This window comes from Camelus bactrianus, chromosome 12 (genome assembly GCF_048773025.1).
Source record: "Camelus bactrianus isolate YW-2024 breed Bactrian camel chromosome 12, ASM4877302v1, whole genome shotgun sequence".
NCBI lineage: Eukaryota > Metazoa > Chordata > Mammalia > Artiodactyla > Camelidae > Camelus > Camelus bactrianus.
The window spans coordinates 67,867,302-67,892,587 of NC_133550.1; the positions used below are offsets into that span (position 1 = coordinate 67,867,302).

The following is a 25,286-nucleotide window of genomic DNA, read 5'->3' on the forward strand; positions in this document are numbered from 1 at the left end:
GGACGGAGGCGGGACTTCCGGGCGCGCGGAGGCACAACTTCCGGAGGGAGGCGGAAGAACGTCTCGGCTCTACGCTCGGGAATCCCGGGACCGCTGAGGGGCCACCCGGGGTGCAGGAAAGGGCCGCCGGGGCTGACTGGCAGCACTCGGAGTGTCAGGGCCGCGGACCTGAGGGATGAGGAGGGGCCATGGCCAGCGACGGGGCCAGGAAGCAGTTCTGGAAGCGCAGCAACAGCAAGGTCCCTGGCAGGTGGGTGTGACGGGGACCTGGGTCGGGGTCAGGGGTCAGAGGTCAGGTAGGCGCGTCGGCCTCCTGGGCTGCGGGTGGAGTCGGGGTCTGGGGGGCGGGTCACCTGGGCTCTGAGGAGACTGCTTGGGGTGTGAGGGGCGTAGGGGGAGCAGGGGGTCGTTGCGTGGGGTCTGGGAGGTGGCAGTGGCCGCAGGTAGGAGCGAGGCTGGAAGGGAGAAGGAGCAGCGGCTGGCGGGTTCGTCCTGAGACTGGCAGGCTCCCTTCTGCGAAACTCCTCGGCCCCGGGGGAGGCTGAAAAGAGTGACTCGGCTCGTGCCGCGAGGAGTTTGGTGGAGTGAGGAAAGTGGCCGGGACAGGCTGTGCCTGCCGGGGAGATCTGTGACCTGTTTCTGCTGGGGGCGCGGTGGTTCTGACCCACTTGATTGGCCTTGTCTCTCTCGTGGGCTGCTGCTTTTGCTTCGAGCCGGGAAGAGTACTGAGGCTCCCTGTGAATTTCCATGTTCCCGCTCTCTGGCCTCAAAACCAGCTCCTGTCTTGAGTCAGCAGCAGGAAGCAAATTAATTTTTTTTTTAAAATTAAGTGCCTGTAGTGACCCGTGTGCACCCTGGAAGCTGTGCAACTCCAGAGTCCTCCTCTGACTGATGTGTCACCCAGCCCAGCCAGGGCCCTAGGAAGCGTGCAGATGTTACATGGAAAACACGTAGGGTAAAACCAGATGCCGGTGAAAATAGATGAGCCATAAGATTTCTAAACACTGCTGTGCTTGGAAACTAAAGTCTGAGATACTGAAAATTAAGAATTGTGGTGTTAACTCCAAGTAGAATCATTCATAAGCACAGTTTATTCATAATTATTCACAGTAAACGCTGTTGTTTGAGTGATGGAATCATAAGCTTTGGAATTCACTGCGTCCAGTCAGAAACATTTAATTTTCAGAGTGGTCTGGGAGTTAGCAAAAGTAAAGTTACTGAATGCCCGGAACAGTGACTTTGGAGGGGGTGATTAACATTGGCCAAAGACTGTATTTCACTCTATAGGATTGTGCTGGATTGAAGACCAGTAAGAGGTTTTGTCAAGACCAGTGTCAGGGTCCAGGATGATGTGAAAATTCTGGAATGGCAGAGAATGGGAGGTCACAATACTGACAGGAACAAATAAATGCTCTAGAACGTAGACTCCAGGGAAAAGGAGCCATGTGGCAGGAGAACTTCTGTGTGTTGCTTTTAGGTCTTGCGATTTTGGTTCCTCCTCCGTCTAAGTAAACTGTTTCTTAACAACCAACTGAGATATGAGAATAATCAAGCTCCTGTGTGTAGTTTTAATGGCAAATAGACCTTTGGATTGACGACTGTGTCTCTTGGTAATTTGTCCTTGTGTTGGGTTCAGTAGTGCCTCCCCCCGCCCCCTGTAAATTCGGGTCTCTGGAACCTCTGAATGTGCCCTTATTAGGAAATAGGGTATTTGCTGATGTAATCAAGTTAAACTGAGGAATGAGGTCATACTGGATTAGGGTGAGCCCTGGTCCAATGACTGACGTCCTTACAAGAAGAGGGAAATTTGGATGCAGAGAAACAGACCTAGGGAAGAAGGCATGTGGAGCTGAAGACAGGTTGAAGTGATGCATTTACAGACCAAGAAATGCCGAGGATTCTTGGCAACCAGCAGAAGCTAGGAGAGGCAGGAAGGATCCTCTCCTAGAGACTTCCTAGAGAGCCTGGCCCTGCTGATTCCTTGATTTTGGGCTTCCAGCCTCCAGCACTGGGATAGGATTAATTCCTGTTGTCTTAAGCTGCTAAACTAAGTTTGTGGTACTTTGTTATGACAGCCTCAGGAAAATTATACTGTCCTCAACTTTGTCCTGTGAAATCCTGCATTACCAGACAGGATTTCTTTCTCCTTTGGTTTTGGTGCTGGGCTGTGTCTTAAGCATCTGTGAGAGCAGCTCCCGGGTGAGTTTCAGAGTTAAAGTTGCGTCTTGGAGAGCTCCTGGAGGCTGTCCGTGCCGAGGGCAGGCAGAGAGGAAAGGGTGGCCCTCTCCCTGGAAAGGCCTGCACAGCCGCTGCGTGACCCTGGCCTCCTGTGGCCTCATCGCTGGCTGTGCTGCTGTTGGGGCTACAGAAGGTGTTGCGAAGGTGCCCATTTTCCTCTCAGTTGGTGACCTTCCACTGGCGGTCACTAGCCTAGTCTTCAACTACACAAACGCGGAGCTGTCAGGGCCCCTCACAGGCTCCGGTGGCTGTGCGACTCTTTCCGGGGGTTCCTGGGATTGTTTACCTTTCCTCAAGGGTGGACCTCAACCCAGAGAACCTCAGAGGAGGGGGAACACACCCACTGCAACACGCGGGGCTGTTAAAGGCACTTTGATGTGGCGCAGTCCTTTACAACGATTAATTCCTCAGTAATAACTCCTTATGGCAATGATGGTGACGTTCAGCGAGCGTTTACTATCTCCCTGGCGCTGTCCTTGGTGCTGGGCTAGTGTTCTGTCACCCTCCTGTTTTAGACTTTTCGGAACACATGCTCCAGGTGACACTGAGGTAGGCTCCATTTAGAGCCTGTTAGTTGTTTTCCCCAAAGCGTCGTGCTGAGAAGTGGTTTTGCGTGATATCTAAGGCCCGTTATAAGCCGATCCCACTCAGCTCTTTTGCCCCATCTCCTGCCCCTTCTTGTGCTGAGCCTTGCCCTCAGTGGTGCTGATGGACTTGTAGGTTCCTTGGGGTACATGCTGTACAGTTTCAGGCTTTCGTAGCTGACCAGAATGTTCTTTCCCTCCCTCCCCTCTCCTTTGCCTGCCTTACTTTGCAAACATTTAAAAAAATTCACTCCAGGGTACCTCCTTGTAAAGCCTTGCCTGTTTTCACGCCGTCTGGACGACAGTGCCCCTTTGTGCATCACGCTCACTGTTGCTGGGATGTGCTTGTTTTCGCCACCGGACAGCAAGCTCTGCAGGTTTAGGGAGGGTGTCTTACTCATCGCTGCATCGTTAGTGCAGAATCAGTGAGTGGTGGTTGATCCGAACTCCTTTCTAGATTAACCTCGAGAGAGTAGGTGACGGCCAGGGCCTCACACTGCGTGAGGCGTGGTCTTGCTCGCAGAGCCGCTCCCCCTTGCACACCCGGATCCTTAGGTTATGTGTTTGGCTGATGCTTCCTCGGAAGTTTCTGTTCTGGATGAGGCAGGATGTGTGATGTGGAAAGACGTTCTCACTAGGAATTGGGTGGTCTGGGTCTCAGCCATCTTTGTCTGTTAATCTCTTCGTGACCTTTTCCAGGTCACAGTGCCCCTGGGCCGGCAGTTTCTGTGTGTGTAACCTGAGGGAGTTGTGTTGGGCCTTCGTGGCTGTGACCTATGGGAGGGTACTTGCTTGGCCTAACCCTGTTCTTTTTGGTGAGGATGAGAGAGGCCTCTTGGACTGGTTTTGAGAGTTTGATAATTTATTGATTCAGCAAATATTTATTTAATCCATATTACGTGCCAGTGATGGTTCCAGGTGCTAGGGATACATCAGTGAATAAAACAGACCAAAATCTCTGCTCACAGAGCTAACAGCAGAGTGGGAGAGGCAGAGAATACATAAGGAGAGAGTTAGAAGATGTCACTGTCGGGAGGTGACATCTACTATCAAAACAAAGCTGAGAAGTGGGATAGATGGTACGGGGGCAGGTGCAGTGGGGAGGGTTTCATGGTCACCAGGCGGCCAGGTGAGCCCTCACAGTGGGTGACATTTGAGCAAGATTTGCAGCAGGTGAGGGAACAGGCCTCCTGGGTGGCTGGGAAAGGGGGGTCTGGGCAGAGGGGCGAGCACGTGCAAAGGCCCTGATTTGGGATGATTTGGGAGTGATTCTGGTTTGTGGGAGAGAAGGGCGAGGGCCAGTGTGACTATAGCCGAGAGGGAGACAGAGTCCTGGGGCACGCGGCCTGAAAGGCGCTGTGGGTGGGTCTCGTCCCAGGAAAGACACGGACTTTCAGTCTTTTATTCTGAGTGAAGGGGGAGCCTTTGGAGGCTTCTTGGCAGAGGCGGGGCATGACCTGCCTTTGGTGTAGCAGGCGGGCTTTGGCTGCTGGGTTGTAGGTAGACTGGGGGCTGAGAGGGCGTGGGCAGGAGAAGGGAGACCAGTTAGGAGGCTCTGTGAGCATCCAGGTGAGAGATGATGGCACCTTGATGAGAGTCAGGAAGTGGACGATAAGAATCAGAGAAGGTTCGGCCTGTTCTTTCTCGGGCCACTGGCTCGCTTGGCTCTCTCAGGGCCATCGCTTTCTGCAGTTGCACTTGGCGTTCCTGCCGTGCTCACCTGTAAATGCCATGACACGATCACAGCGCACTGGGTGTGAGAACACAGGCCGCCTTTCCGCGTGGGTCCGATCCTCACTGCCTTAGCACGGCCCTGCGTGGCGGTCAGCTGGAGGAGAGCAGCTGCTGTGGGGATGGTCATTCAGACGATATTAGGAGCATCTTTGATGTGCCTGGTGCTGTGCTGAGTTCTGAGCAGAGAGGAGGCCCCCAGGGGCTGCCGGGCTGAGGGGGTCGGTGAGCACATGGCACATAAACAGCCTGCTGGGCACAGTCCGGTGATGTGGGCAGAACAGCGGGCACCGCATCCAGAGAAGGTCACATCCTCCTGGAGGAGGTCTCACCTAAGCCGGGGAAGGGGCCAGCCTGCCACGCAGAGCTGCCGGTCGGGGGTCACTGCACTCCTGGTGGGGAGGGGGAGATGAGGGGAGGGGCTGAGCAGGGCCCAGAGCATGCAGGCCTCCTGGCCCTGGAGAGGATTTGGGTCTTGGTGCTAAGAGCCGTGAGAAAGCACCGAGGGGTGATACTTGATGCTGTTCCTCCTCCTTGAATAGGGCGTGAGAGGAAGCAGGTGCGGGAGGGGAGACAGAGCAGCGGCTGTGGAGGGGGGTGGATGGTCCAGGGCCCCTGCCGCAGGCGGAACTCGCAGGGTTTGCTGTGGGTGGGGTGTTGGGGGTTGAGGTGATCCCAGGGTTCTGGCCTGAGAAATGGGGCGTGCTAGGCAGAATAATAGCCCCCCGGAGATGTCCACGTCCTCGTCCCCAGAACCTGTGAAGTGCCAGGTACACAGCAAAGGGAATTAAGGTTGCTAATCAGCTGACCTTGAGATGGAGAGATGGTCCTGGGTTATCTGGTGGGGCCAGCGTAATCGCATCAGCTCTTCTGTCAGAGATTGGACACGAAGTGACTCCATGTGACCTGTGGTTGCTGGCTTTGAAGGTGGAGGAAGGGGCCTCGAGCAGGGGCAGATGGAAGCCTCTAGAACTGGGAACAGCCTTCTGCTTACAGCAGCAGGAAGACAGGGACCATGGTCTCACAGCCACTAGAAACCGAGTTCCGCCAGCAACCTGGACGAGCAGGAAACGGGTTCTCCCCAGAATCGCCCCCTAGAAATGTGTGCAGCCAACTGACACCTGGACTCCAGCCTGGTGAGACCCATGCCGGACTTCCGACCTCCAGAAGTTTGAGATGATGAATGTGTATTTTGATGCACTAGGTTTGTGCTAATTTGTTACGGTGGCCACAGGAAACCTCTCCGGGGCGGGTGGAGGGGTCAGCGCAGCATGCTGGGGGCGTGGCGCGTGGGCAGGGGTTGCAGGAGCCCTCCACGCCTGCCCCTGCAGAGTCCTGCCCTTGCAGGTGGGTAGGAGCCTCGGCCAGTCTTCGTGGGCAGGCTGGGCCCTCACCGTGATATCTGCAAGGGTGTTCAGTGCTGTGGGATGAGGACTGAGCTCAGAGGGTCTCCCTGTGTCCTGAGTCCTCTCGGTCCCTGAGCCACGTGGAGGCCCCGCCTCCCTTCTCAGGAGTTCTGAGCTGCTGGCCCACCTGTGCTCGCTCTCTCGTGTTTGTATAAACCTGTGCTTGTTTCCTTGCTCGTGTTTTTGGAGCGGCTGTGTGGATTGAGTGTCTATTTTTTCCTATTTTTCTGTGTTGCGAGGAGCCCAGGCATCCGTGCTCAGGCGGTGACTCTGTTTTGTGGGAGTGGAGAGGGTCTTGCTGTGCTGAGCACCAGGGACGCACCCGTGGGTGGGGTTTCGCTAAATACACAGACCGTTTTACTGGTTTGCTTTTTAGTGGTTGCGTTTTGTGCTATTAAATGCCTTTTATTTTGTCTGGAAACACTTTGGAAAAATAAATTTGAAGTGAAGTCTTTTTTTTCCCTCTTATGTATTTGTCTGATGTGGCAGACCTGGACTCTTTGAGGATAATTTCAGATGAGGACAAAAGTGACTTTTGAAAAATAAATCCCTGATGATTTTGGATTTGGTTTTTGCTTTTTAAAAGATTTTTGAAATGAGAGCTGGAGGAAGTATTTCAGTCCCCTAAGTATTGTGAAGGCGAGGTCAGAGGTCGTGTGTGGAAACGAATAGAACGTGTGCTGGGAGGCCAGGTCTCTGTTTTCCTGTTTTCAAACCCGTGGGCAGTGAGGAGAGGGCAGTGGCCGAGTGACCCTGGGCCGGGGCGTGACACCGGCCCTCCCTGCCTTCTCCAGTGGGCCCTTTGTCAAGCTCCTCCTTGGCTTATCCATCCCTCAGTCCAGCAAGTACCCTATGGGGGCCGCGGGCCCCCCTTGGAGGTGCTGGGCTGCTCCCTGCTCCTGCAGACAGGTGTGCGGGGGACACGGGCATGCGGGGCCACCGCTGTGCTCGGCCCTGGGAGCCTAGACTCGCCTGCCGGCCTGGGGGGAGCCTGCCAACCCCGCCCAGGGGCAGGTGTTGGTTCTGTGCCCCAGATGGGAGGCGGGGCCTTGAAATGGAGGTGGCGCCGGCCTCGCAGTGACATGTCCTACCAGCACCTGCTTATTGAGCACGTCCCTTGTGCCAGGCTCCTTACACACAACCTGCTGCGTGCTCACAGCTGCGGGGGTGCCGTGTGGTCCTGCACAGACTGCACAGACTGGGTCCCAGGCGGGGGGTTGGGAACCCGCTTCCTGCACGTTGACTGCCTCTGTCGGGGGATCTTCAGGAGGGAGACGAGCAGCTCCTTCTAGGTTCACCCAGGCGCTCCGTCCGCAGGGAAGAGGCAGCGGGGCCGCAGCAGCCTGGGTTCTTCCCGTTTCTGGGCCCCGGGCTACAGGGCCCTTTCGTTTTGAGCATCCCTGGTCCTTTCATCTCCTCAGTCTGAAAGGCTGTTTCCTCTTTCTGGGAATTAACATGGAAGTCCCAGGCCAAGTACTGGAGGTGGCGGAGGCACGTGTAGCACCGCTAGGAGCGGAGCTGGGTTCCCTGACCACAGTGATGAGAATTCGGGGCTGGAGGTGCTGTTACTGATACTGACGCCGCCAGGCTGGGAGCCGCGCTCTGCCCGAACCGCAGGGAGGAGGCCGTCTCCGCCCCAGGCCCGTGGCCCCTCGGGGAGCGAGCTGGCTTTGAGCTCGGGCGTCTCAGTGCAGGGCAGAGCCCTCTGGCTACACTGCCCCGTGTGTTTCTGGACTCCCAACCGCATTAGCTCTGTTCCCCGTGGGCCTTCCTGGGTATTGTGCTCCTCGGGGGGCCCTCCTCCCAGGGTCTGGCATTCACTGGCACTGCCAGAGGGCCAGCTCCAGCCCTGCTGTGCGCCCAGCCGCTGGCATGTCCGCGGTCTGCCGGCTTCCTTCTCACACGGGCTGCGCACTTGAGCTTGGGCTGTGCCGCTGGGGCCCGACTTGACACAGTTCTCAAGTGTGCCGTGTGGACGCTCTGTGCCTGCTCCTTGTACACCTCGCTGCAGGGTTGAGATGGGCCTTCTTTCAGTGAACACTTCTACTAAACGCAAGCATAGACTCCGTCTTGCTGGCTCTAAGGCTTCCAGGCAGATGAGACAAACGATGTTTGATTCCTCCTTCTGGGTGGGCTCCTGGTCCTCGGCCTCCTCCCTCGGCAGTGTGCGGGCTTGTCAGAGGACACGAGCACAGCGGGCGTGGAGAGGCAGGGCTGAGGATGGGGTCTGCAGAGGGGAGGGGTCCCTGGGCATCACCGTGGACCTTGGGGGCTGGAGGCAGACCCTCGATGCGCTCAGTGCACCGCTTCTCTTGTCACGTAAGTGTGTCTGCAGGCGGCGAGGCCAGCCAGTTGGGTGAGGTCTTGGGGGTGAAGTCACAGAAGGAGTGGATGACGGGGTCAGGAGGAGAGGGGCACTGGGGGCAGCAGGTGGGTCTTCGGTGGCACAGGTGGCCGGGGAGAGCCAGGAGGCCGCTGGCTGGAAGAGGGTGGGAGGAGCTGCACGAGGCAGGGTGAATGTGCCATGTTGTTCCTGCGTGACTGTGGAGTGAGGTCCTGTCCGAGGGTGGGACGCTGAGTGGTGGGTGGGAGGCGGGGCAGCTGGGGCACAGCTGATTTTTGTGCAGGACCCATGAATGTGGGGTGGTGAGTTTGTGGCCGAGAGCTGGCAGTGGTTCAGCCTAGAGGCAGCTATCTGAGAAGCGTTAACTAGGGAAGGTCACTACGGTCAGGGAGAGCGTCATTGCCCACAGCCTCGGGGGAAGGCAGAGTTGGGGACTGGGCTCTGGATGCGCTGAGGGGTCTGAGGAGTGTCCAGATAGGCTGGCAGGGAACCGGGAAGAGATGGGAGAAAGGCTCTGTGTGGCAGAAGGAGGCGGGCAGAAGCAGCAGGGAGGGGAGGTCGGGAAATGGGGCTTGGTGATGGGGTGACGGCCAGCTGCCGGGCTGGTAGGACTGGACTTTTCCATGTTAATTTCAAAAGCCTTCCCCACCCCCTTACTCATATTTTGCACTTTTATTGTGATGTAACTGATGTAGAACACTGGGTTAGTTTCAGGTGTGCTGAGTGTGACAGGAGACGAGATCCTGTCCCTGTTGCAGGCATCTCATGGCCCGGAGGGGACAGTAGATTGCTGCGAGCCCCGGGATGGGGCAGGCGGTGCTGCCAGGCCTCTGGTCTGGGTCCTGTGGGGCCGTGCGTCTGCCTGCCTCCCGACCACGCAGTGGGCGGAGGGGTGGCGGCATTGTTTACTGTTGTAGTCATGGTGTTTCATTCATTTTCCTCCAAAGCCCTCTAAAGTGAATTTCTTTGGAAAACTTAACCCCCTGAACATATTTGACAAATCTGGGGAGCATCACTACATGTTAGGGTGAGTCTAATGGTAAATCAGTCGCTAGTTTAGCTCATATTTCAGGAAACTGCTGTGGAGCCCGAAGGAGACAGTGAGCGATGCCTGTGCATGGAGAAGGGGTCGATGAGCTGTCGGCTGGAGCTGACTGCAGGGGCTGCCTGTTGGCTTCGTGTGTCTGAAATACAGGGAGGCGTTTAGTCGTGAATGTGCTCATGGAGTTCTTCATTTGCTTTATGATGCTTAGGACACTGCAGCTTGGATACGGTTCTTTTCTGTACTTTTATTTCCTCTCACTCTTCACTCTTTCGCTCAGTTCCATTGTTATCCGCTGCTAATTAACCTTTAATTAAAAACAAAACAAACTCTCCTGGTGTAGTCCCATCAGTTTTGTTTCAGAGCCGGTGCCGTGGTCAAGGGGGATGCATGTTCACACCGGATGGAAGTTCGCCAGGATACGCAGGAGGGAGTGGCCTTACTGTTACAACCTGGAGCCATGCGACCCTGGACTCCGGACTCCTCCCTTCTTGGCGCCTGCGCTGTGCCCTGTGCCGTCTCCACCTTCCTTCTCCCTCTGCGGCGCTTACCTGTATCTGAGTGACTGTGCACCGTTGTGGGAGCACCCTGGGGGCAGGCGGTCACCGGCTCCCTGGCGCCTTTGCAGCCCCCGTGTGGGGCCTGGCCTGGGGCAGCTGCTCAGCCAGCGTCTGCTGAGCGACTTGAGTGAAGCAGGACTCAGGGCCGTTCGTGACTGTTCAAGACATCACCATTTTGTGGGCTCTCCAGTGAGGACCACGCCTCAGAGCTTGGCTGTCCATAAGCAGGCCCTCAGCCAGCCTTTGATTCTGAGTTTTTAAGACCCTTTCCTGCACTGCGGTGTAAAGCAGCCTGAACGGAATCCAGACGCGGCGGTGTTGGGCCCAAGGACCCAGCTCTCTTTTGGCCGTTCCTGGATCTGTCCTCATCTCTGACCCGTCTGCCTCGGACCGCCCCACCCAGTTACCGCTTTAAACCTCAGCTTTACCCCTTGTTTGTCGTCTCTCGTCCCCTTACCAGTGGGGGCATTTTCATGGAGTCTCCCTGTCCCTTATGCAGAAGAGGTGACCTTTATGAGAACTCGGGGCTCTCGGGGAGGTCCTCCTATTTGGGGTCCTCTTCAGGGCACATCCTGGGGCACCCCTCTGCCTGCCCCTCCCTGGCCTGTCCTGCGCTGTCCTGTCCTTTGTGTGGGCCCAGCCCTCTCCCTGGGTGTGAGCCTCTGTTACATCACAGGGCTGGAAGCTGTGATGCTTCCTCAGTTCTCACTCATTTGTTCCTCCATCTGAGGGTTCCTCCTGGCTGCTCGATTGTGTGGTCACCAGGATGTGCACGGACTGGACCCAGAAGACACAGCTCGTGGTCTCCGCTATTGCCTGCTGGTAACAAATTAGGCCTTCCTAAGTTTCAGTTCTTAGTTTGGAGGATGATAAGATGCCATCATTTTCACAAGAAGTGTACTGAAATGTTTGGTTCTGTGATGGTGGCAGCCCAGACCTGCTATTCGGGGCAGCAGAAGTGGACCTGGACCTGTTTAAAGGTTTATTGGGTGACGTTGGTCAGCTGAGGCCTTTGCACTGGGCCTCCCCCGACGGCGCATCCACCTGCCTGGTACCTGGGCCCGGGGCGACCGTCCTGGTCCTTCCCACCTTCGCTCCCCCTCCCACCCCTTCCTCTTTGAACACCTGTCTAGAGATATCATTTACACACGGTACATTTCACCCATTTAAAGCGTACAATTCAGTGTTTTTAGTATATTCATCTACTTGTACGACCATCACCACCGTCAGTTTTAGAACATTTTCACCACCACAGACAGAAGCCCAGTTCTCATCAGCAGTGGTTCCCCAGCCCCTCCTCCCCAGCCCCTCGCAACCACTAATTGACTTTTTGTTTCTGTAGATTTGCCTGTTCTGGACGTTTCACGTAAATAGAATTGTATGTGGGTCCTGGCTGACTGGCTTCTTATGTTGAGCGTGACGTTTTGAAGGTTCATCCACGTTGGGAGTGTTCCTTTTTATGGCCCAATAATTAATGTTCCATTGTATGGCCGGGACATTTGATTCATCTGTTCATCAGCTGATGGACTTTTGGACTGTCCACATTTTGCCTCTTATGAAATAATGCTCTGCAAGGCTTTTGTGTAGACGTGTGTTTCCATTTCTCTGGGTACATCCCTGGGAGTGGAATCGCAGGGTCATGTGGTGAATATTTGACTTTTTGAAAGACCTCCCAGGCTGTTTTCCTGAGAGGGGCAGGAGTTTTCTCTCGCGTCAGTGGTGTACGAGTGTTTCAGTTTCTCTGCATCTTCCCCAGCAAATTAGTTATCCTCAAACTTTCGCCATCCTCCTGGCTGTGAAGTGGCATCTAATTGTGCTGCTGATTTGCGTTTCTCAGGTGGCTAGTGATACTGAGCTTCCTTTTGAGAGATTTCTGTGTCCCGTGTAGGAGGAACAGGGTGGGGGAGACTTGGACTTATCAGAATCGTGTCTTTGAGGGGCGCTCCAGGCACGGCACTCCTGGGCACTCAGTGCACATGAGACGGTGCTCTGGTAGCCGCGCCTGCAAACCCCTGCCCTCACAGAGCCAGAGCCAGAGTTAAAAAGCTGCAGCACATTTTGGACGTTCAAAAAGGCACACAGATGACTGAGTACAGGGCTTGTGGAGCACGCACACGGTGGGAGCTGCTGTGTTCTTTTCCTGACCCAGCTCCTTCCCCCACTTCCCCCGGTCACCTCGATTCTGGATTCGGAATTTCATGTGCTCTTTGCCCCCGCTGTGCCCGCAGGAGGGTGTTTGCCCATGCATGTAGGTATCCAGAAATGATGTATCATTTTGCATTAAGATCTTTCTGTAAGTGACGTTGTACTGTGCATGTTCAGCCTCTCACCGTTACGTCGGTGAGCTTCCCCGTCCTGACGCCCGTGGCTGTAGTCCTTCGTGGTTGCTGTGGTAGGCGTTTCATTCTATGCGTGTGTCTAGTTCATTTATTCACTGTTCCGTCGATAATGGACATCTGGATTTTTCCTAACCTTTCTCTTTGAAGTGTAGCAGGCATCGCCGAGCCTGTCTCCTTGTGTGCTTCTGCCAGCGTTTTGCCAGGGCATAGGGCTGGAAGTGGAATTACGTCCTGTGGCTCTGCTTTTCGTAAGGAATCATTAGGGTTCGGTAAATTACTGTAGTGTTTTAATGCAGTATAATTTATTGAAAAGCTCATTGGTTAATGTACTTTTTAAAGAAAGATTTCATTATCTGAAATGAGGTAGGTGTGTTCTTTGCCACTGATTCTTTAAAAACAGCTTTCGTTGAAGCCTGTTTTTCTTTTTAGCTGTGCAAGACCAAATCAAAATGTAGTTTTAATAAGATAAAATGAAGTTCCTTTCAGTCTGAGCTTGAACTTTGCTGGGACATTTTCTGCTCAGTAAACATAAATGGTTTGCCCATAAAGAATGAATGAGTTTCCTGCTGTGCTGGGAGGGGGAGGCCTGCAGTCGTGGTAAGGCTGCAGACTCTGTGGAAGCGACCTGCGCGTGGCGGGCTGTGGACCAGCCTGCCCGCTGGCGTGAGCCGTGCACGTGCAGCGGGGCATCGTGGGAGACGGCAGAGGCTTGGGGAGAGTCAGGCTGGTGGGACTGGGAAGTGCTGCCTGTAGGTCGCTTGGCCGTATTCTCACTGCTGCTGTATGGTTCTCTCGTTCCATGCACGTTCTTCTCCCCATTTCTGGGGTGAGGAAGCTAAAGCTCAGAACAATTACTTGCTTAACACTCTGTCAGCTTTGAAGTATTTGCACTTGAACCCAGGCCTTTTTTTTAAAAATTAAAAGGAAAATTTTAAATTGAAGTATAGTCAGTTTACAATGTTGTGTTAGTTTCTGGTGCACATCACAGTGTTTCAGTTATACACGTGTATATATTCATATATATTCTTTTTCATATTTGTTTTCATTATAGGTTATTATAGGGTATTGAATATGGTTCCCTGTGCTATACCTGTTTGATATATAGCAGTTTGTGTCTGCTAATCCCAAACTCCTTTTTATCTCCCCCACAACTGGTAATCATACGTTTGTTTTCTATGCCTCTGATTCTCTTTCTGTTTTGTAAATAAGTTCATTGTGTCATTTTTTTTAGATTCCACATGTAAGTGATACCATATGATACTTGTCTTTCTCTGTCTGACTTACTTCACTTAGTATGATAATCTCTAGGTCCATCCATGTTGCTGCAAATAGCATTATTTCATTCTTTTTTATGGCTGAGTAATATTCCATTGTATATATATACCTCATCTTCTTTATCCAGTCATCTGTCGTTGGACACTGAAGTTGCTTCCATGTCTTGGCTACTGTACATAGTGTTGCTGTGAACACTGAGGTGCATGTATCTTTTTGAATTACAGTTTTCTGCAGATATATGCCAGGAGTGGAATTGCTGGATAGAACAATAACTCTATTTTTAGTTTTTACAGGAATCTCCATGCTGTTTTCCATAGTGGCTGCACCAATTTGCATTCCTACCAGCAGTGTAGGAACGACCCAGGCCTTTTGAGTCTTAAAACTGGAAGCTTCCTACCAAGGTCAGGAGGGCAACCATGAAATTTTAGGAAAGGGACCACGATGGATGATTGGTACTTGACCTAGGTAGGCTGATACCTTTTTTTTTAGCGGAAAAAAATAAAGAAAGAAAGAAAGAAAAAGAAAGTTCATGGGTGTCCCTGGGAAGTCTTGAAGGCTGGGGCCGAGATCAGAGGACGGCCGAGTTGCTCACATGTGTAGCAGTTGGTGCTGGCTTTGCTGGGACCAGCCTGTATTTGACAAATGCAGTATTTGTCTTTCTCTGCCTGACTTATTTCACTAAGCTTAATGCCCTCCAGGTCCATCCAGGTTGTTGCAAATGACAAAAAATACCATTCTTTTTTAAGGCTGAGTAGGCTGCAGCTTTATTCTTTTGCACGTGGATATCTCGTTGTCCCAGCACCATTTACTGAAAAACAGTTCTTTCTCCATTGAAGGGTGTTGGTGCCCTTATAGAAAATCGACTGACTGTAAATGTGTGGACTCTGGACTCTCAGTTCTGTTCCATCGATCTCTGTGTTGATCCTGACGCCAGTACCATACGGACCTGATTACTGAATCTTTTAGTGAGTTTTGAAATCTGTTGGTGTGAGTCCCCCAACTTTATTCTTTTTCAAGATTGTCTTAACCTGGTCCTCCTGGGCCCCTTGCGTTCCCGTATGAATTTCAGGGTCATCTTTCCAGTTTTCTGCACAGAAGCTGGGTGGTGTTTGGGGAGGGATTGCGTTGACTCTGTACTGAATTTGGGGAGTCTTAACAATGTTAAGTCTTCTAATACACAAACATGAGTATCTTTCCATCGATTTAGGCTTTCTTTAATTTCTTTCAACAGTAGTTTTTAGTTTTCAGAGTATCATTTTTATACGTCTTTTCTTAATCTGTTCCTAAACGTATCATTCTTTTTGGTGCTATTATAAGTGGAATTGTTTTCTTAACTTCATTTCTGGATTGTTCATTGAAAGTGTTTAGAAATGCCACAGATATTTTTATGATCAAATACAAATCTTGTGTCTTAAAACCTTGCTGAGTTTGCTTTTAGCTCTTACCCTTTTTTAGTGGCTTCCTTAGTATTTTCTGTATAAAAGTATACCGTCACATTAGATAGTTTTACTTCTTCCTTTCTGACAGGGGTGCCGTTTATTTCTCACCCTTGCTTAATTGCCCTGCCTGGCACCTCAGTACGACACTGGGTAAAAATGGTGAGAGTGGGCGTGCTTGTCTTGTTCCTGATCTCAGGGAAGACCTTTAGTCTTTCACCTCAAGTATGGTGTTAGCGATGGGTTTTTTGTAGATGTCCTTATTAGGATAAGGACATTTCCTTCTATTTCCAGTTTCTTGAGCATTTTTATTATGAAAGGAAGTGCTGAATTTTGTCAAGGGCTTTTTCTGCAACTATTGAAGCCATCCTGTAGTTTTGTCCTTTCCCTATTGGGATTTTTTGGTTATTTAGCCAACCTTGCATTCCTTGGATAAATCCCACTTGGTTAAGGTGTGTAGTCCTTTTTTTGTGTTGCTGGATTTGGTTTGCTAGTATTTTGTTGAGGACTTTGTGGGTGTGTTTATGAGATGTTGGTCTGTAGTTTTCTTCTCTTGTGATGTCCTTTTTGGTTTTGGTATCAGGATACCAAAGAATGGCCTCATAGAATGAGCTGGGAAGTGGGCAGGCTCCTGCCCCTCTCCCCTTTACAGGACAGCTCTGCTGCTTCTGCCTCTGCTGTGTTTCTAGGTAAAAATTCTTTTGGAAAGTTGGTTTACTGCTAAAACAGCCCTCTTCACACACAGATGAAACCTCACAGGACAACAAAACTGGGGCTGCATGTACCAACACGGACACGTGAAAGGCACCTTGAGAGAAAGTAAAGTTGCAGGAAGATATATAAAGATACGTATATAATGATAACACAAACTTTACAAATGGGCAGAATAATATCATATGTTGCCTAGAGATCCAGAGTCTTCAGTGAAAGAGTAAACACTTAGATAAGAATTACAAATGTCAGATTCAGGTTGGTAGGGTTTCAACTCTCTTGTATGACAAAGTGATAGCATTCGATGGGCCCAGAATCACTCTGTGGTGTTTGTGTGGGTATTTCTCATGGTCTTTGTGCCATTAAGCTGGCCTTGCAACCTGCCAGCCGGCTGTGACCTCAGACAGGCCCCTTAAGCTCCCTGTCCGTCAGCGTCTCCATCCTCACCGCAGGGCTCATCGTGTCTGCCTGTTGGGTTGTGCAGATGGAAGGAGTGAACACCCTGAGTTTAGAATAACTCAGATCTAGGTCTCTGATAACTCCAACTGTGACGTTCTGTGTTTTATTGTCTGTGGGATTTCACGCTGAAGGACAAGCAGGGGTTGGGAGCAGATTTGGAGGCTGCGAGGAGAGGTGGAGGCTGAGCGGTGGGTGCACGGTGGGGTGGGCATAGCAGGGTGGGCATGGTGTTGTCCCTTCCCCCTCCTGTGGGTTCATGCCTTTGGCGGAAGCTCCCCACCCAGACCTGCCCAGCGTCCCTCCCCATGGGCCATGCAGCGGTCCTGTCCTCATCACCTGTCATGTCACAGTGACACGTGGTCTGTCCATGGGTTTGAATGGCATGGGGCCGCTTATGTGTGCGTGCTTTTCAGTGGTAAATACTAGAGTCCTGTGCCATCTGTGGATGGGGAGCTGCAGTTGTGGAGAGCTGTGGATGTGGAGGGCCGACTAGAAGTGGCACTCAGATTTTCTAGTGCGGGGCAGTCGGCACCCCCGTGCCATGGGCTCCAGGGTCAGCTCTGTGAGCCGACGGCCTCTGTACCTGCATTCTTCATGTCCCAGGTGTTCTAGGACATTATCCTCAAGAAGTCCTCACATGTGTGACAGTGTTGTCCCCAGAGAAGTTGATTGCTGTTTTCATCATCACAAACAACTTTAAACAAGTTAAATGTCTCACAGTCAATGTTGGTTAAACGAATTACGGTGTCACCATCTGGTGGGACACTGTGAAGTTAGAGGTGAAGTTGTCCAGGGGGATGTCACAGGCAGTGATGATGTTGCAGCCAAGTGTGTTACAGCTCAGTGTGACAGCTCAGTGTGACAGCTCGGTGTGACAGCAACCTGGATCCGGGCAAGAGACTAGGCAGCACTTGGAGGGTGGAGAACTCAGGTTTACTATGCTGGCGGGCCCAGAGAAGTTAACACTCCAAGCTCTGGACTCTGTCTGTGGGTTTACATAGGCGTTTATAGGCTACCAGTCTAGACTTTGCAACATTTTGCAACATCATATGCAAATAAGGTATAACAAATGGACCAGTCAGGAGTGATTGAAATGGACCAATCAGGAGTAAGCTTTATGGAAATGAGGTGTTAGAAATGGACCAATCAGGAGTAAGCTTTATGGAAATGAGGTGTTAGAAATGGACCAATCAGGAGTGAGCTTTAGGAACCAATAGATTCTTAGGGGTAAGTTCCGTTCTCCTAGAAGCAAGCCGTTTTACAGAAGCAAAAAGCAAGATAATGCCACTGGGTCAGGGAACCGGATGGCACTGGTGGGAAAGTAGTGTCCCTGCTTGGGGGTCCTGCCAGTTTTTTTCATGGGGCTTCCCACCTCAGTGAGGTAACTGGTACTCATCACATGTGATTTTTAAGAACTTTTGAAACTCGGAAATAGTTATAGATTTCAGGAGTTGCAGAGAAATGTACAGGGAAATCGCCTGTGTCCTCATTATTGTTTTAAAATGTATGTTAACTGCATGTATTTTTTTGTGTATATCACACAGTATGTGTAAAGTCAATAAATGCGTCTAAGTAAATTGAAGTGCAGTAATATGGGAAGGTAGTCATGACGTGTTACTAGGTAAACAAGGTCAGTTTCATTCTGTTTTAAGAAGCTAAGAAGACATTCATCTCTATACTAACAGCTCTGTGTCTGCGGTTTTCTGTTTTCTGTTTATTTTGCTCTCCGTCTGTGTTTATCTTTACACACACTCACCCTACAAGATTCTGCATTAGAGTGTTACAGTGGTTGTCTGTTCCACGTGGACTGCATCGGGACTGACCGCTGGTGGCTTACACAAGCAGGGGTTTGTTTATTTCCTGTAAATGGAAGTCTGAGGGAGGTAGTCCAGCTTGGGCTGGCGGCCCCTAAAGCCACTGGAGACCTGGCCCCGTCCCCATCTCCTGACCCTGCCATCCCCCGTGGGAGGCTTTATTTCTCATGCTCATTTCTCCTGATGGCGGATGGCTGAGGGGCCTCTCGGTCTCCTGCCTGCGCTCCAGGCAGGATGACGGGGAAAGCTCAGGGCCAGGGCTGTGCTGGGCCAGCCTTTCTCCATCTCTTAGGCCCAGAAGATCCTCGTTTATTTCAGACTGGCCTGCTCCGGGTCATGTGACCACGTGGCTGGTGGTGGGGAGGGGCGGGGCGGTGGGGTTGCTCAGTTGACAGTCCTGGGTGTCTGTCACGCGGGTTATTTTGTTTCCATCTAGTTCCCAAATGTACTCTGATGAACACGGACTTTCACAATGAAACCATCAAGTCTTAAAAAAAATATATATGTGTGTGTATATATACACGTACATATACATATACCTATACATATACATACATATTTATTTACCTTTTCATAATTCTGTAGTCTATCTTCAGACAGAATGCGACCAGGTGAGAATTCCCAGATGGGCATTTCATTGTCAGTCTTTCAGTCCTGCCTGTGACCCGTGGTCCTAGAGCAGAGGCTGTGGGCACCTCACAGAGGCGGGGCCGCTCCCCGCAGCCTGTCCCTAGTCGGTGCCCGAGGCTCTGTGGGGAGGCTGTCAGAGCCGTGAGTCCCTGCACTGGGCCCAGCTGCAGGGAGGCTGAATGCCCTGCTTGTTTGGGATGTGGGCTTGGATGGCGCCCCTCTGCCTTTCCAGATGGGCCCCTGGGCCCCACAGTGGCCCGAGTTGCTCCCTGAGGTGTGGGTTCTGAGGAGCTGGTCGCCTCCCGGAGTGAGTGGGGGTCCCGGGAGAGCTGCGGAGAGGCTAATTGTCTTCTCTTTCTCTCCGAGCAGCATCCAGCACGTATACGGCGCCCAGCACCCCCCCTTTGACCCCCTGCTCCACGGCACGTAAGTGATGGCCCACCTCTCGCCAGGCTGTCCCCAGGCTTGTTCTGGGGGGGGCTGCGGTGGCCCTCCAGCTCCCTGGGACTCCTGCGGGGGAGGCACGTGGCCTTCCGTTCAGCAGACATGTCCCAGAATGGGAGCCTGTGTGGGGGAGTGGTGCCCCAGGCTGGACGCAGGGCCTGGCTCTGCCGGCGGCCACTTGACTTGCCTTGCTCTCTGCTGCGCCCCCCATGCAGCGCCCTCCGCTGGCTCTGCCCCCTGCCTGGGCTCTTCCCCCAGAGGTGGGCGAGGGGATGCATGGGCCCCTCAGGACCGCGCCTGTTGGATGAGTCTCCGACTGTGGTGGGGTCAGTGTCGAGGGTCGTCCTGCCGTGGGGGAGCCTGGAATTGTACTGTATCCAGACCTACCTGCCAGGGGCCTGTTGCTGTGAACAGCCTCTCCCCGACCCCCAGCTGCTGCCTGGGGAGGTCTGCGGAGGTGTCGGGCTGAGAGCGGGGGTTTGGGGGCTCCCATAACACGAGGCTGGGGGTTGGGTATGAGCACCCTCATAGTGTGGTGCTGCACCCTCATAGTGCGGTGCTGCACCGTCTGCAGGGCAGAGACTCCCAGCGGGACCCTCCCCCAAATCTCTCCTCCCTTCCGGCCACGGCCGTTCGTGAACTCTGTCCGGGCTCTGTTGGAGGTCTCTGGGTTGTGTCTGCGCTTTGACCTCACCCTCAGCTCTCATCCAGGGTTCCTCTCTGACGGTCTTGGGGGGACCCTTCTCCACCCCCAGGACACCAGTAAAGGCTGCCTTTGCTTTGCAGTGTGCTCAAGGCTGCACCCAAGGTGCCCACCACACCGCTGAAGGCCAAGAGAGTCAGCACCTTCCAGGAGTTTGAGAGCAACACCAGCGATGCCTGGGATGCCGGCGAGGACGAGGACGAGCTCCTGGCGCTGGCGGCGGGGAGCCTGGGCTCCGCCGTGGTCATGGAGACGGCCCGCCGCGTGCTGCGCGACCACAGCCAGCGCCAGGGGCGCCCCAGGCTGCCTGAGGCCCCGGGGCCCGAGCTCCGGCCCCAGCCTTCCACGGAGTCTCCCCCAGCCTCGAGTGGTGACCTCCGGCTGGTGAAGTCCGTCAGCGAGAGCCACACATCCTGTCCCACAGGTGGGAGGGGGCTGCTGGGACTCTGTGTTTCTGGCAGACGGAGGAGCTGGAGGCCTCTCACTGTGGGGTGGGGACGAACAGGAGTCCCTGCCCTCTGAGGCTCTCAGATCACAGTGGCGTGGGCCCTGCACCCTCTCTCTGTGCCCCCCGAGCTAAGTGCGTCTCCCCTCCAGATGGAGTGGCAGGTGGAGCTTTTGTGGGCTGCTTGGGGGACCCTGCCCTTCTGAGGATACCCTGGCTGCTCCAGGGGGATGTTCCAGTGGAGGGGCCGGGCCAGCCGCATGTTCAGGGGCTCAGCCTCCTCGGGCCGCTTCTGGTGATTCCCTCCAGGGACACACACGGGCTCAGGGTCAGGAGGGGCGGGGGCCTCTCTCTGGAATTGCCGGGTTCAGACCCAAGGTCTTCTAGGGCTTAGGGCGCCCTCCCCTCACGTCAGATAAGAGAGCGAGGTCGTCGTCATGGCCTCAGATTGCCCCCTCCCCGGTGGATGCAGAACTAGGTTTCGTACTTAGGTCCAGTTTTCAAAAGCTAGAAATTGCTGGATTTCAAAAACTTTCCAGGAATTAACTTCTAAAATGTCACAGTCTTCTTAGGTGAGACTCCTATGAATTATTTCATTTGATCAGTTTTTGTGTTGGAATCTAAACTTTTTTTTTCAATGGGGTGAACTTTAAAGTATTTGAGCTTAAAAATGGAAGGAGGTCCAGGTAGGGCTTTTACAGTTGATGGAAATTTCCGTGACTAGTGACAGGCACGCCGACTGCCTCCTGCGTACCCGGCCCGGTGCGCTCGGCCCCTGTGACTCGGCGTCCCCAGGCACCCTGGGTTCCAGCTGCTGGTGGGCTTTGCTGATGCCACAGCCTGCGAGGCACAGAGGCGGCTGCTCAGGCCGCTGGGCAGTTTCTGGCGGTGGTCGGCGCATGCCTGGAGGTGGGGGGTCCTCTTGGCTGAGAGTGGTCAGAAATTTGTCTCACAGTCTGGAGGCTGGAAGTCCGAAGTCAGGGTGCTGGCAGGGTTGGGTTCTGGGGGTGCTCTCCTGGGTTGCAGATGGCCACTGTCTCATCATAGCCTCAGGTGGTGGAGAGCTGAGGGTGAGGAAGCTGTCTCGTGGCTCCTGTAAGGGCGCCGATCCCATTTGCAAGGGCTCCACCCTCCTGACCTCCAATCACCTCCCCCAGGCCCTCCTGATGCCATCCCGTGGTGGGGGTAGGGCCTCAGCGTATGCATGTGGGGGGGACACACAACATTCAGTCTGTGGTGTGTGGTGTATGGGGGGGCCCTGACCGGAGGCAAGACTGGGTGGCATCCAGCCAGGATGGGAGCCTTGGCATGTCACCCTGGGACGGCCTCCTCCCGTGAGGGCCCAGTGAAGGACGCTCCCCGCAGCTTGTGCCAGGGGAGGAGCCTCCTGCCCACGCCTGCCTGGGAGGTGGCCCCCTTTCCTTTGCCTGCTTTCCAGGCAAGCCTCGTGAGTCCTGCATTTATAATACTAATGGTTAGCATTTGTCGATCACTCTCTGTGTTGGCCAGTACCCTAGCAAGACCTTGGGGTTCATGAACTCGTTACAGTCTGCGCAGGCCTGGCAACTGTGTGCGGGTGAGGGGCGGGGCAGTGCGGAGCTTTCCCGGGGCCGCGCCTCACGCCCAGGGCGCCAGACCCCAGAGGCCCTGCTCTTAGCACTGGCCTCGTCGGCCTAGAGCGCGGTTTCTCAGCCCCAGGGGCCATGTGGCCGTGGCTGGGTACATTTTGATTGCCATGTCTAGGGCAGGGTGTGTGCTATAGGCATGGGGTGGGCTGGGGCAGGGGGTGCATCCTCAGTGCCCAGCGTGTCCCCGACTCCCCCCACCCAGAACCTTGCAGCCCTAAAATGCACAGAGCTGAGGGTGAGCCCCTGCTGCGGGGAGCTGACCCAGGAGCTGAGGAGCAGGCAGAGCGCGGGCCTGTTTTCAGTCCCCAGGCCTCTGGGCCTGTTGGTCGTTGGGGCAGCTCCCTCAGCTGGTCCCGCGTTCTCCCTCAGGTCCGTGCTGCTCGGCAATGGAGGGAGGGGCCATCATGCATCCACCAGGGGAGGGCAGCGCAGCAAGTGTGAGGCCTCCTTAGTGGGGAGTGAGGTGCGGGGCGTCCAGGAGGCCTCACGTCTGTCCTTGCCTCCCTCTGCAGGAAGCGCCAGCGACACCGTCCCTCTGCAGCGGTCCCAGTCCCTTCCCCACTCGGCCAGCGGCGCGCTGGGAGGGGCGGCCGAGCCCGGCACCTGCAGCGGCGGTGGTGCAGCCTTGAGTGAGAGAGAGGCGTCGCGGCTGGACAAGTTCAGGCAGCTCCTGGCCGGGCCCCACACAGACCTCGGTGAGTCCCCATGGGGAGGCCGCGCGCCGTGTGCCGCGCGCCTTGTCTCAGGGGGGTCCGGCCTGCCAGGCCCCATCTGCTGTCATTTAATGCATGTGTTTCCCGTGTGACTTAGCTCCTAAGAGGCCAGTCTGTGGTGTTTCATGCCACCAAGTCACTATGTTGAGTGCCGTCTGTCCTGAAGGTTGACTTCCGATGCGTTCATAATTGTGCTCCCGATGCAGTTTGATAAGCACTTTCTGCTCGTTTTCCCCTCACTCCCCAGTCGTACTCTCTGCAGCCCTGCGGGCTGGCCGGGGGCTTGTCCTCACTGTCCATGCTGCTCGTGGGGCTAGTGGGCATCGGGGACCCTGACCACTGTGGACTTTGCACCTTCCTGCTGGGGCTGTGGGTTGGCGTGGAGTCTGAGCACTGCAGGGGGCAGGGGCCACGGCATGGCCTGGGCGGAGGGGCCAGCAGGGGCCGGGACGGTCGCCAGCGTGGTTCTCGGGGGGCATGGTCCCCTTGTGGGTGCTCTGCAGCCAGGCTCTGAGGCCCGTGCTTGCTTTCAGGTGCTGCTGGAATTCCACCCAGATCTGTGTCCTTTCATTTCTGTGTCTCCTCTTTGCTGAGTGCTCCTCATTTTGCTGGAGTTGGGGCTTTCAGGGGATGCAGGTGGCCTGGTCCTGAGGTCACTCAGCTGCGCTCAGAGGGCTGGGGCCCGGGTAGGCGGTGCCCTGCGTGGCCAGCAGGTGGCGCATGAGGCTCACGGATGGAGGCGGCCGGGCCGGGCTGAACCTGGGAAGCTGAAGCCGGCCTGGTTCCTGAGGCTGGAGGAGGCGCCCTGGAGGTTCTTGGCGCTCGTGCAGGTTACACAGTCCATGGCACAGAAGGGCGTGCAGGGAGAACAAGCCCTGCCCCTTCCCCGGCTCCCCTGCACCTCCAGCGCGTGGGTCCAGTGTCTCCTCCCACACATGGCCCGGCCACAGGTTGTGTGCAACTTTTAATTTTGACATCATTTCAAATTTACAGAAAAGCCACCAGAACAGTACCAGGGTCTCCCATAGACTGTTTACCTGGATTCGCCAGTTGTTTACATTTTGCCCCATTTTGTTGTGTATGTGTGTGTGTGTGTGTGTGTGTGTGTGTATGTGTATGCACGCGCTGACGTGGATTCGTGTTTTTCCTGAACCATTGGAGTCAGCTGGAGAGGTCATGTCCCTCTGCTCCTCAGAACTTCCTTACTTCTTGAGAACAAAGCTGTCCTCTCCAAATCATCACAGTTTGGCTGTCAAAGTCAGGAAGTCTACGTCGACAGGGCACCGTCAGCTAACGCGCTGCCCGCCTTCCCAAACCCTCCTGTGTGCCCCCCTCCCGGCCCAGCATCCCCGCAGGACCGGCGGCCGTCCCGTCTCCGGGAGCTGGAGCTCGAGTCGCGCCCTCTGAGGAGGGCGGCCCTTGGAGTGGCTTGTTCCACATTCCTCCTGATGCGGTTCCGGCGGGTGTTTTTGGCGGGAACTCACTCGATTGATTTGCCTTCTCATTAAAATTACACTTAAAAATCAAGCTTTCAAGACTTGCGGGGAAACGCGAGCACGTATGGACAGACTGAAAGGCTGACATGCAGAAGTCCTTCTCGTGTTAGGTTGTGGGATTATGGGTTTTTTCCTTTCTTCAGAATTCTACTTAAATATCAAATCTAACACCAAAAGCTAAAACCAAAGCTTTCACAGTGAAACAAGGACTGGATTTGTATTTAGTGGCAGGAGAAACACAGCCAGTGAATTGCCTGTGTTCGTAGGCATTTAAGGTAGCTCCGGAGGACAGAGGACTGTATTGCATTCACGGGACGTAAGTGGCAAATATTTGCCCATGTTGGAGAAGCAAATCCTGACGTGGGAAGTGCCCCAGAAACGATTCCGCCTGCTGAATGTCACTCCGTCCGTCCGAGCTGTTTCTCTGTGTAGCGCGTGCTGTGTTACGAGCCCAGGGATGAAAGTAGCAAATAGAACTTAACAGCTCATTCTGCTCTTAGCATCCACTCAATATTCACTCGTACAAAGGCTGCTGCTTCAAAGTAAAGAAAATGATGCTTGGAGGCTTTCATTTCTATCATGTGCATCTGTGTGAGCTGGCCGCATGCAAACGTGCATGTCCTGAGGCCTGCGGGGTGACCGCTCACAGCAGCGGGGCCCCAAGGTCATCTGGTGTGTGATGGGCGGTCCTGGCACCGGACACTCAGATGCGAGCGCTGAGGGAGCAAGGCCAGGGGCACGGGCACAGCCCGGTTCCCCGTGAGCACCTGGGCCCCTGGGTGGAGCGGTGGCCGTGGGGAGGAAAGGGGGTGGTGCAGAGGTGTTCGCCCAGGACTGAGGGTTTGCCTTCAGTGCCTTCTGGGCCTGGGGCTGGGGGACCGCCCTGCAGGGTCCCGTGGTGGCAGGAGGGGGAGCCCACGTGGGAGGTGACTCAGCCTCCTGTCTCATCAGCCACAAGGGGGCGGGGCTTGCCCTGCGGGGTCCGGGTGACCTTGGAGGTCATTTCCATGAGGACCCCATGGAGTTCTTCATTTGACCAGTATTCATTGAGCACCTGCTGTGGGGGTGGGCGCTGGGGACAAACAGGGAACCAGACCCCGGGGTCCCTACCCTCAGGAGCTGATGTTTGGTGTGGGGACAGACGACGCGTGCAGTCCGTCCTCTGGGAGCTGGCAGGAGGTGGCAGGTGCCCGTGGAGGAGAAGACGTGCTGAGGGCGGAGGCCGACGCCGCCACAGCCTGAGTGCTCAGCAAGGATTCTGTGATCGGGGCACGGTCAGCACGAAGGC

General features: G+C 54.4%; 1 protein-coding gene across 8 annotated transcripts in view; it reads left to right on the top strand.

Moving 5' to 3' along the window:
- Positions 1-37: 37 nt before the first annotated feature.
- The window catches only part of TBC1D22A (TBC1 domain family member 22A), a 242,138-nt gene continuing 216,889 nt past the window's right edge, over positions 38-25,286 (top strand). For 6 of the 8 annotated variants that reach the window (XR_012511007.1, XM_074375771.1, XM_074375772.1 and 3 more), the window contains exons 1-4: positions 38-250; positions 18,939-18,995; positions 19,800-20,140; positions 22,302-22,484. Coding sequence is in view for 7 of the 8 variants with exons in the window: in XM_074375771.1 (XP_074231872.1) it covers positions 189-250; positions 18,939-18,995; positions 19,800-20,140; positions 22,302-22,484 (643 nt within the window). In the remaining variant the exon portion in view is untranslated. The remainder of the gene's footprint in view (positions 251-18,938; positions 18,996-19,799; positions 20,141-22,301; positions 22,485-25,286) is intronic. The other 2 variants (XM_074375773.1, XM_074375777.1) reach the window with 1 other exon arrangement.